Source organism: Carcharhinus amblyrhynchos, chromosome 34 (assembly GCF_965287045.1).
Source record: "Carcharhinus amblyrhynchos chromosome 34, sCarAmb.v2.hapA, whole genome shotgun sequence".
NCBI lineage: Eukaryota > Metazoa > Chordata > Chondrichthyes > Carcharhiniformes > Carcharhinidae > Carcharhinus > Carcharhinus amblyrhynchos.
In genome coordinates this window covers 17,345,802-17,358,084 of record NC_137357.1, presented here as the reverse complement: position 1 = coordinate 17,358,084, position 12,283 = coordinate 17,345,802, and the positions used below count along the sequence as shown (strand labels likewise).

General features: G+C 48.0%; 1 protein-coding gene across 1 annotated transcript; it reads left to right on the top strand.

The window, feature by feature from the left end:
• Window positions 1-678: 678 nt before the first annotated feature.
• Window positions 679-12,034, top strand: pcna (proliferating cell nuclear antigen). Its single transcript, XM_080216785.1, has 6 exons — window positions 679-1,064; window positions 3,340-3,437; window positions 4,338-4,405; window positions 6,564-6,758; window positions 8,281-8,404; window positions 11,727-12,034. Exons 1-6 carry the CDS (start codon window positions 844-846, stop codon window positions 11,804-11,806), a joined length of 786 nt encoding a protein of 261 aa, XP_080072911.1. The 5' UTR covers window positions 679-843; the 3' UTR covers window positions 11,807-12,034.
• Window positions 12,035-12,283: the final 249 nt, after the last annotated feature.

Genomic DNA, 12,283 nt, shown 5'->3' with positions numbered 1-12,283 from the left:
ACCACTGTGTTACTTTTTTGAATGGATATTATTAAGTTGCTCCGACTCCACACCCTTGCCTTAACACGATATTCTGTACCCTTTCTTTTCCTCCTTCCTGATGTACTCTATGAACGGTATTCTTTGCACATTGCACAAGGAACAATACTTTTCACCATATCCCAATACATATGACAATAATAAATCCAATCAAAACCTGCTGAGTTTTTCCTGCATTTTTTTGTTTTTGCAGCAGGATAAATATGTGGGGTTATGGGGATTGGGTGGGGTTCCTTGTTTGCCCAGACCCGAAGGGCTGAATGGCTTCTTTCTGCGCTGTAGGGAGTCTTATGATTCTAACAATCTGAAACTCTCCTCTGGTGATAAGAGTAACTTGCTATGTGGAGATGCCAGTTTTGGACTGGGGTTAAGAATTCTCACAGCATCAGGTTAAAGTCCAACAGATTTATTTGGCAGCACATAGTTTGTAACTGTCAGTTTCACAGAGGCGAGAATATATGGTGTATTTGCCGAGAGAAGCTTGTAATGCACACACAGGTTCCTCAGTGAAAGCTTGCAAAAAGACAGGGCTGCAAGTTTGGGTTTAAAAGTTGCAGAAGGAAGTGGCAATTTGGCGCCTTTACCATATACGGCAAGGCTGATTTGCATGAGGTTATATGAGGAAGTGAGAACACTATGGGCCTTCTCATTGCTGGCACTGCCTTGTGTGTGTGAGACGGAGGCCGCTGTAGCGTTTGCTCTTCGCAATCGGTGCCCTGATTTAAGCGCCCTCCCTGGTCACTTCAGACTTTAAACAAAAAATTCTTTGTGTGTTGCCTTTGTTGTTTGCAACTTCTCGCCGAGATGTTCGAAGCTCGCTTGGTGCAGGGCAGCATCCTGAAAAAGGTGCTGGAGGCCCTCAAGGATCTGATCACCGAGGCTTGTTGGGACATCAGTTCGACAGGCATCAGCCTGCAGTCTATGGACAGCTCGCATGTGTCTCTGGTGCAGCTCACACTCCGCAGCGATGGCTTCGATACATACCGCTGTGACAGGAACCTGGCCATGGGGGTGAACCTCAGCAGGTAGGGGCAACTGCACACACCAACACACACTAACAGCACAGGGAGTTACAGGATAATAAAGGCAAAACTCTGTGTGTGTCTGAAAGAGAGAGAGTAACAATGCTGTTCCAATATACACTATCCATTTAATTCCAGTCAATTAAAACATAACAAAACATTAGATTTTAATTCCAGTGGATTAAAGCACAACCCCCCCCCGCAAACATTTTATCCAGTAAAATAAAAATGGACACCCCAAAAAAATCATAATTTAAATCCAGTGAATGAAAATACAGATCCCGAAGTTTACAATTTTTGTTCAGTAAAATAAAAACTGACCCCCCCCCCTAAATTAGAGCACAGTCCCCAAAAAGTCATAATTCCAGTGAATTAAAACACAGACCCCAAAAAAATCATTATTTAATTCCAGTGAATTAAAATACAGACCCCAAAAAGATAATGTAGTTCCAGTGAATGAGAACATAGACCCAAAAAAATTCATAATTTAACTCCAGTGAATTATAATAGTCTCTGGAAAATTTATAATTTAATTCCAGTGAATGAAAGCAGACCCCAAAAAAATCATAATTTAATTCCACTGAACTAGAACACAGTACCCAGAAAATGATAGCTTTTAATTGCGTAAAATCATTGCCAATAAAGAGTGATGATCTTCAGAAGGTGGCTGTAAATATTAGATGTTTCATTTCCATCTATCTGTTTTAACTCTGGCCTACTGATATGTGAATGCAGTGAGTAGTAGCAGCCTGGTGGGGATGAGGCTTTATTTGATCTGGGTATATATATAGATATAAAACTCTCTCCCTGACTCTCTGCGACTTTTGTTACATTTTCCCTCCGTTTTTTTGTTACAAAAAGGCGCCACCGGGCCTGCTGTGACGTCATTTGCGCGCGAAGGGAGTTGGCGGGAAGCTGCCCAGATTGTTACACTTCATTCATTCATTCATTCATTGTAAAACCCTGCCTGCCTGCTGGTTACTGTGCTGGGGAGGCGGGAGGGGGGGTTGAGATCGGGCTTTATCTCAATGCCTTTCGCTTTTGATCAGTCCTGTACTTTCCCATGGATGAGAGTGGGGTTATCATTGTGTAATCCAGACCTCTAGATCCTCACCTCCCTGTGTGTGCCCCCCTCCCCACCCCCAAAGAGATGACACCACTTCTGTTTGTCATCCCACCCAAGTGTCACCAACCCCCAGCTGACACCATCTGTGGCTTCTCAATCCCCAGCTCCTTGCTATTTACCCCCAGGTGTCACCACCTCCCCGTCTCGATCCCCTCAGCCTTAGGCATCACCCCTGGCTCCTTAACCCCCCCCACGTCTTCTCCAGATGTCTCCACCCAGGGTTCTTGACCCCCCCCCCACTCTTGCAAGTGTCACCACCCCTGGTACATCACCCACTCTACCTCCAGCTTCTTAGCCCCAGGTGTCACTGCCTCCCCCCAGTTCTTGACCCACTCCCTTCCAGCTGCTTACTCCCTGGACTTCTTACACGCCACTCGACCCCCTCTTGCAGGTGTCACCACCCCTGGTCAATTATCCCCACCAGCCCCTTCGACCACCACCCCCCCCCCTTCACCCTTTGTGTGTATGCCCTTTGCAGTGATTCTGCACAGAATTGTCTGTGTGAATTCTCAGCTCGGTCTTCCAGTTTGTTGACCACTCCGGCCATCTGGGTCACTCTCGCTATTCTTTGACCAGTGGAGTCGTCAGGGTGCCTGATCTTCCAGATGCTGTCAGCACCCAAACCGGCTCTTGAGATGTTCTGGGGGGCCCACCTGACTTGTCACATGACTCTTTCTCAGCAAGTGTTGAAACGTAGGAGTTAAAGAAGATGCGCTTCTCAGCCTCCGCACTATATATGCAGAGAGGTACCACCACCCCCAGATCTGCACCCCTCCTTATCCCAGACATCACTCCCGCAGCCAACAAAACATTCCTTCCATCAATCCCATGCCAGCCTCATTCCCCCTGAGCCAACCCCATTGTTTCCCAGTCCAGTACAAAAATACTGCAGAGAGGCTGGAGATCTGAGTTTCAGAAGCAGCAGTGCTGGGGAGGCCAGGTGGAGAATGATGGTCCCTGTTCTGGGTCAGTGCGGCCTCCTGTCAGAATGGAGGGGTAACCCAGGCCCAGAGTGAAGCTCAGACCTGTAACACAAACGTATGGAAGGTAACGGTGTGAGGGGGTCACAGTCCAGGGTTCGATAGGTTTCACAGTGAACTCATCAGGCTGTTGGGCTGGATCAGTGAGCGTGAATCTGCTTCCTTTCTGCAGCATGTCCAAAATTCTCAAATGTGCCGGCAACGAGGACATCATCACACTGAGAGCAGAGGACAATGCAGACACACTGGCGCTGGTGTTTGAGTCGCAGAGTGAGTATCCGGCGCCTGTATTAATGTGTCTGTCTAGTGAGTCTGAGTGTGAAAGTGAAGCTGTGCTCGTGACAGTGTAACTGCAGCGAGTGTGACAGCAAGGTGGGCTCAGTTCAGCTCCACGTGCACCAGGTCTCAGAGCTGTACCCCATTTTGCCCTTTGAAACAAAGCTGCTGACTATCGATAAACAATGACAACAAAAAATGGACTTGACAGAGTCCTGTGGTTGATCAGAGAACGTCCAAAGTGCAGAAGGAGGCCATTCGGCCCATTGGGTCTGCACTGACTGTCCAACAGAGCACCTTACTCAGGCCCTTTCCTAGTATTTACCCCACTAATCCTCAAAATCCGCACCTTGTGACACTAAGGCACAGCTTACCATGGCCAATTCCCCTGAAGTTGATCATCTTGGGACAATTTAGCATGGATAATCCATCTAACCTGCACATCTATGGACTGTGGGAGGAAACCCATGCAGACATGGGGAGAAAGTTCAAACTCCACACAGACAGTGACCCAAGGCTTCTGTCAGTCTTGGTGGAATGTTATTGTGAACCCTTTCAGACAGAGCATTCCAGAATATTAGAACATGTTGTACTTCTCAAAATCAAAAGCTCATTTCCCTCGTCTTAGTGCCCGTCCCTCAACTTGAACTCATTGACAACTGAGTCAATTTAAGCATCCCTGTTCTCTTCTTGAGTTTCTGTTCTCGAGTGAGAGTGAGCCTTGGGCTCTGGAGTCCCTGGTCAGTGTGTGAAAGACCTCGATGATTCTCCCTTGCAGAGTGATGTCCAGAGTAACTGCAGCCGTATACACGGATGAAGCATTTGTCCACTGAGTCATTCTGAGATGTGCTGGGCTGTCGACTTTGATGTTTAGCTGATTGTGTCTTGTTCTAGATCAGGAGAAGGTCTCTGACTACGAGATGAAACTGATGGACCTGGATGTGGAACAGCTCGGAATTCCGGTAAGTGGGCTTTTGGCATGTTCACAGTGGAATGGGACATTGCTCAAGTGTCACTGTGTCTACCATTTGATTGAATTTGATTTATTATTGTCACATATATTCATCTACAATGAAAAGTATTGTTTCTTGTGCACTATACTGACAAAGCATACCGTCCATAGAGACGGAAAGGAGAGACTGCAGAATGTAGTGTTACTAGGGTGCAGAGAAAGGGCAACTTAATGCGAGACAGGTTCATTCAAAAGTCTGATGGCAGCAGGGAAGAAGTTGTCCTTGAGGTGGTTGGTACGTGTCCTCAGAATTGTGCCTGAAGAAGGTGGAAGAGACAATGTCCCGGGTGCGTGGGGTCCTTAATTATGCTGGCTGCTTCCCCAAGGCAACAGGAAGTGTCGACAGAGCCAGTGGGATGGGAGGCTGGTTTGCAAGATGGATTGGGCTACATTCACGACCTTTTGTACTTCCTTGGGGTCTTGGGCAGAGCAGGAGCCATACCAAGCCGTGATAGAACCAGAAAGGAAACTTTCTATGGTGCATCTGTAAAAGTTGGTGAGCGTCATCGCTGACATGTGTATTTTGCAGCTGAATCTCTTGGGCCAGCTTTGGGGTTCAGTTTGCTGAGGGATTGAGATGTATGTTTGATGTGGGTGCAGGAGCGACCACTGCAATGGAATCAAGAGAAAGAACCAACAGCACTCGAGTTCACATTGATACTGCCTGATTGCTTTGAACATTACTTTAAACCAATGTTTGAAAGAAACGCAGGAATTTGGACACTTGGTCTCGATCCTGCTCCAAGACCCAATGTGATCATGACTGATCATAGAATCCTAGTGCACAGAAGGAGGCCATTCAGCCCATCAAGTCTGCACTAGCCACAATCCCAGCCAGGCCCTATCCCCATAACCCCACACATTTATTCTGCTATCTCCCTGACAGCAGGGGTCAATTTAGCATGGCCAATCAACCTCATCCACACATCTTTGGAGTGTGGGAGGAAACCCATGTAGACATGGGGCAAACATGCAAACCCCACCTAGACAGTTACCCAAAGCAGAGAATCAAACCTGGGTCCCTGGCGCTGGGGCAACAGTGCCAAATACTGTGCCACCCCTGCTCTGATTGTAACCTCAACCCCGCATTCCGATTTACACCCCATAACCTTTCACCCCTCCTTGCTGAGCAAGAATCTCTCGCTCTGCCCTAAAAGTATTCAAAGACTCTGCTTCCAGCACCTTCTGAGGAAGAGAGTTGCAGAGACACCAGTCCCATTGAGTGAAAAAAGTTCTCCTTGCTGCTGTCCCAAATGGGCAACCCCTTATTATTAAATCATTAACTCTATTGGACGTGATGTGGAGATGCCAGCGTTGGAGTGGGCTGGGGGCAGTAAGAAGTCCCTGAACACCAGCGTAAAGTCCAACAAGTTTATTTGGAATCACGAGCTTGCGGGGCGTCACTCACCTGATGAAGGAGCAGCGCTCCGAAAGCTCATGATTCCAACTAAAACCTGTTGGACTTGAACCTGGTGTGGTGAGACTTCTTATTATTCGATATAGAAATGTTTTTGGAACATTTACTGAGTGACATCCAATTTCATAAGCATTTGTACATTAACAATTGAATCAAATTGTTACCTGTTCCAGCTTTAAACTTCACTTCTGACATTTTCTGTGCTTGAAAGACTTGGTTGAATTTTTCCTTAGAAAGGAAACCAGAACTGGAGGGCACAGCCTCAAAATAGGTTGAGGGGGGTGGAGTTTAGATCGGAGTTGAGGAGGAACTTCTTGCCTCCAAAGGCTGGTGAATCTCTGGAATTCTCTGCCCGTTGAAGTGGTGGAGGCTACCTCGCTGAATATATTTAAGTCACAGGTTGATAGGTTTTTGATAGACAAGGGAATTAAGGGTTATGGGGAGAAAGCGGGAAAGTGGAACTGATCCATTTCAGATCAGCCATGATCTTGTTGAATGGCGGGGCAGGCTCGAAGGGCTAGATGGCCGACTCCTGCTCCTATTTCTTATGTTACGTTCTTATGTCTGGGAGCATTTTAAAGCTGAGAACAAAATGATGGGGTTGATTTTTATACATAAATGTGGTAAATATGATCCATTTGACCTTGTCGTACATTATGTGACTGATGGCTCCGTCCTGTGCACTGTCCAGGAGCAGGAATACAGCTGTGTGGTCAAGATGCCCTCAGGAGAATTTGCCAGGATTTGCCGCGACCTCAGCCAGATTGGTGATGCCGTTGTGATCTCCTGTGCCAAGGATGGGGTGAAGTTCTCCGCCAGTGGGGAGCTGGGAACCGGCAACGTGAAGCTGTCCCAGACCAGCAATGTGGACAAGGAGGAGGAAGCGGTGAGTGCCTCTTGGTTCAGCGCTGTATCTCCGGAGAGCGGCTGCGAATGAACAGCTCAGCCGGCTTGTTTCAAGTGGTAAATCTGAACAGGCTATTGATGTGTCGCGATGGACCTTAGGGCACCGTGGCAGAGTGGTTAGCACTGCGGTCTCACAGCAATAGCGTCCCGGGTTTGATTCCTGGCCTCGGGTCACCGTGCGTGCGGAGTCTGCACGTTCTCCCCGTGTCTGCGTGGGTTTCCTCCAGGTGCTCCAGTTTCCTCCCACTCGCCAAAGATCACAGAATCCCTGCAATGCAGAAGGTGGACATTCAGCCGCTTGAGTCTGCACTGACTGCAATCCCAACCAGGTTTTCTTCCTGTCACCCCACGTATTTACCCTGCTAATCCCCAGAAACTCATGGTCCATTCCGCATCGCCAATCCACCTGACCTGCATATCTTGGGACAGTGGGAGGAAACCCCCCCCCCACGGGGAGACCATGTGCAGAGTTAACACACACAGTCGCCCATGGAACCTGGGTCCCTGGTGCTGTGAAGCAGCAGCGCTAACCAACTGTGCCCCCTCCCTCCCTCCCTCCCCCCATGCGGGTCAGACCGATTGTCCGTGCTGAATTAACCCGAGTGTCGGGGGTTAGCAGGGTAAACACCTGGGGTGATGGGGATCGGGCCTGGGTGGGACTGTGATTGATACAGACTTGATGGGCCGAATGGCCTCCTTCAGCAATGTCGGGATTCTCAGATTTGCTGATATCCCTGGTCACCTGCCCGAATGGAGGTACAGAGCCTTAAGTTATCTTCTCATGCCCGTTACTAACACTCTGGCAGGGCAGTGTCATTGGACTAATAATCCAGGAGGCCCTGTTCTGGGGACATCTCGCCGCAGCAGTTGGTGGAATTTAATCGGTAATTCAGATGGAGCCAGTCTCGGTCATGGTAATCATCAACTGTTCTTTTTATTAAAAATAACCCTGGCCCAGACACTGCGTGAGTTAGTGCACGGGAAACCCCTGTGGTGTAGAGCGAAGGAAGAGTTGAAGGATGTTCCAGCTCAGCTCTGCCTGAGGGAGGGCAAGCTCCTGTTTGCTCGGCCACTGGTGTGTTGCTAAAGAATCGATCCTCGTTCCAGTCCATCCTCAGGGTGGCACAGTGGTTCGCACGGCGACCTCACAGCGCCAGGGACCCGGGGTTCCATTCCCAGTCTTGGGTCACTGTCTGTGTGGAGTTGGCACATTCTCCCTGTGTCTGCCTGGGTTTCCTCCGGGTTCCCCCTGCGTTGCCAAGGTTGGCCATGCTAAATTGTCCAAGGATGTGTGGGTTGGGGAGATTTGCAGGTTAAATAGGTGGTGTTACGGGGATAGGGCCTGGGTAAAATGCTCTGATGGAGAGTGGGTACAGACTTGATGGGCCGAATGGCCTTTACTGCAGGGATTCGATGCAAGTGTGTGTTTGCAGCGCAGTACACCACACTTCTGTCCTTGTGATGGAACAGACAGGAATACTAATCTCTCTTCCTTTCCTCAGGTGACCATTGAGATGAACGAACCTGTGCAGCTAACCTTTGCCCTGCGGTACCTGAACTTCTTTACAAAAGCCACCCCCCTCTCCCCCACCGTCACACTCAGCATGTCTGCAGATATCCCACTAGGTATGTATTCCATTGACTCCGATTCTGGCATCTTCTGGGCAATATTTCTACATCTTCTCCCTGGGACAGTCCTCTGTCAAGTAGTTTGAACCAAGTGCAGTTGGTGTGTTTGTCAGCACTGCTGCCTCACGGCGCCAGGGACCCGGGTTCGATTCCTGGCTTGGGTCACCGTCTGTCTGGAGTCTGCACGTTCTCCCCGTGTCTGCTTGGATTTCCTCCGGGTGCTCCGGTTTCCTCCCATAGACTTAAGGATGTCCTGGTTAAGTGCTTTGGCCATGCTAAATTACCCTCAGTGTCCCAAGGCGTGTAGTTTAGCGGGGTGAGTCAGAGTAAATGTATAGGGTTCGAGGGATAGGACGGGGTGAGGTGCGGGGTGTCCTGGGCGGAATGGTCTTTCAGAGAGTGGTTGCAGACTTGATGGGCCGAATGGCATTCTTCTGCACTGTCGGGACTCCATGGATTAATCAAATTGGCAAGGGCAACCCCAAGGGGAATGTATGAGAGATTGTTTTGGCAACAGTCAATGAGGACAGTTGTCTTGGATTGCAACGGGATCTTGATCAATTGGGCCAGTGGGCTGACGAATGGCAGATGGAGTTTAATTTAGATAAATGTGAGGTGATGCATTTTGGTCGATTGAACCAAGGGAGGACTTACTCAGTTAATGGTAGGGCGTTGGGGAGAGTTACAGAACAAAGAGATCGAGGAGTCTACGTTCAGAGCTCCTTGAAAGTGGAGTCACAGGTGGACAGAGTGGTGAAGAAGGCATTCGGCATGCTTGGTTTCATTGGACAGAACATTGAATACAGGAGTTGGGACGTCTTGTTGAAATTGTACAAGACAATGGTAAGGTCACACTTGGAACACTGTGTGCAATTCTGGTTACCCTATTTCAGAAAGGATATTATTAAACTCGAAAGAGTACAGAAAAGATCTACTCGGATGCCACCAGGACTTGATGGATTGAGTTATAAGGAGAGGCTGGATAGACTGGGACATTTTTCTCTGGAGCGTAGGAGGCTGAGGGGTGACCTTATAGAGGTCGATAAAATAATGAGGGACAGAGACAAGGTAGATAGTCAATATATTTTCCCAAAGGCTGGGGAGTCTAAAACTAGAGGGCATAGGTTCTGTCCGATGAAACCAAGTATGCTGAATGCCTTCTTCACACTCTGTCCACCTGTGACTCCACATTCAAGGAGCTATGAACATGTACCCCGAAATCTCTTCTACAACTCTCCCCCACGCCCGACCATGAACTGAGTAAGTCCTGCCCTGGTTCAATCTACCAAAATGCATCACCGCGCATTTATCAAAATTAAACTCCATCCGCCGTTCGTCAGCCCACTGGCCCAATTGACCAAGATCCTGCTGCAATTGGAGATAACTTTCTTCACTGTCCTCAGCATGATTTTATGAAAGATAAATCATGTTTGAGCAATTTGCTCGTGTTGTTCAAAGATGTAACAAGCAAGTGGATAATGGGGACCCTGGAGATGTAGTATATCTGGACTTTGGGACAGTGTCACACAGAAGGTGAATCCACAAGGATAGTTCACATGGGATTAGGGGCAATCTATTAGCTTGGTTAGATGACTGGTTAACTAACAAGACAAAGACTTTGGATTAATGGGTCTTTTTCTGATTGGCAAGACAGTAACTGCAGGGGTTTAACGGGGTTCAATCCTCAGACCCCAACTACTTACAATCTGTATTAATGATTTGAATACAAGGATAGATACTATAGCCACATTGCAGATGACACGAAAATTGGCGGGACAGTAAGTTGCAAAGAGGAAATAAGAAATTTACGAATGGATATCGAAAGGTTTGGTGAATGTGCCAAAATGTGGCAGCTGGAGTTTAACGTGGATAAGTGTGAGGTTATCCATATTGGTTGGATAAATGGAAAGGCGACTTATTATCGAGATGGAGAGATAACTTTGATTTGCCACAGTGCAGAGGGATCTGGGTATCCTTGTGCATGAGTCACACAAAACCTGCATGCAGGTACAGCAGGTAATAAGGGAACGATATGAAATTTTGGCATTTATTGCTAAAGAAAGAGAGTATCAAAGTCAAGAAGTGTCTGCTGCAGCTCCACAAGGTATTGGAGCTGGAATACTGTGTGCAGCTTTGGTGCTCTTAGTTGAGGAAGGATGTAGTGGCATTAGAGGCAGCTCAGACGGGGTTCACTGAATTGATCCCAGAGGGGCTTGTCTTATGAAGAGGGATTGAGCAGTTTACACCTACATTCTATAGAGTTGAGAAGAACAGGCGGAGACCGAATTGACGTTTGTAAGATGATACAGGAGGTTGGCAAGGTAGACAGAAGGATTTTCCCTTTGTTAAGTATAAGAACAAGAGGCCAGAGTTTGAGGTGAAGGGGCGACCGATTTAAACAGAGATAAGGAGGAGTTACTTCACTCCAAGGGTGGTGAATCGGTGGAATTCTCGATCCCAGAGGGCAGTGGATGCCGGAACATGTTTTTATTTCTTGAATGATTATTGTCACGTGTTGGGATTCAGTGAAAAGCATTGTTTGTTGTGTGCTGCGTAGAGTACACAGGAGAGAGGGTGCAGAATATAGTGTTGCACGTGCAGTTGGGTGTTGAGAAAAATGCATTTAATGTGTTTTGAAGAGTGTGATGGGTTGTTGGTTCAAATCCCAGCCAGAGATTTGAGCAGAGAAGTGTACCGTGACGCTGTCTCCGTGTGGTACTGAGGTGCCTGAATCTTCAATGAGGCATTAAACTGAGGCTCCCTGCCGTAGAAATGTGTGAAAGATTCCATGTTATGACTGAAAGGTGGGCGGCACTGTGGCACAGCGGGTTAGCACTGCTGCCTCACAGTGCCAGGAACCCGGGTTCGATCCCTGGCTTGGGTCACCGTTTGCGCGGAGTCTGCACATTCTCCCCATGTCTGCGTGGGCTTCCTCCCACAGTCCGAAAGACGTGCTGGTTCGGGTGCGAAATGGCCCCTGAGTGGACCCGAACAGGCGCCGTGGTGTGGCGACTGGGGAAATTTCGTGGTGACTTCATTGCAGTGTTAATGTCAGCCTTTCTTGTGATGCGAATTATTAAACTTTAAAATCTTTTACTTCGGAGTAAGGGAGCTTGAGGTAAGGGCTTCAATTAGACCTGATTTAATCAGTCAGGTTGCTGTCCTCCTGCTGACTGCTGCGTTTGCGGTGTGCCTAACAGTGACCAGACTCTCTCCCGTTGAGTAACTTGCAGAGGTTGGAGAAGGACCAGTGAGTTTTGGGTTTTTGTTATTGCTGTGTTGTCCTGTGCTGCTAATGTTTGATCCTTGTTTTCCCTAGTGGTTGAGTACAAGATCGCTGACATGGGTCACATCAAATATTACTTGGCGCCCAAGATTGAAGATGAGGAGACCTCTTAAGACTGTCTGGTTGGAGACTGACCATGGGGCAGACGTGGCTTTGTGAAGCCTGTGTGAAGAGTGTTCTCTCTGAGCTTGCCTCCGTTCCAAAATTCCCTCTTTCACAGACATTTGTATTCCTGTCCTTCCCAAAGTTTTTGTAGATATTTTATGTAAATATGTTGTCCCAAAGTCAAGTTGCTCTTTGTGAACCTGCGGGAAATGGTAGAAAATAAAATGTTTGCCTGATGTTTGTTGGTCTTTTTCAGTCGTACCACAAGAAGGAAAAGAATGCACAGATTCTGGGGGGGGTTCACCCTGGGGGCATTGACGGACTGCACGTTAACAGGTTCAGCTAAACCACTGCTGTCTTGTTAAAGAATGCTGAGAACATGTAGTCCAGTTAGACATGTAATCCCAAAGTACAGAAGGAGGCCATTTGGCCCATTGAACCTACACTGACGGTAAGATCGCACCCAGACCTGAAGACTGCTCAGA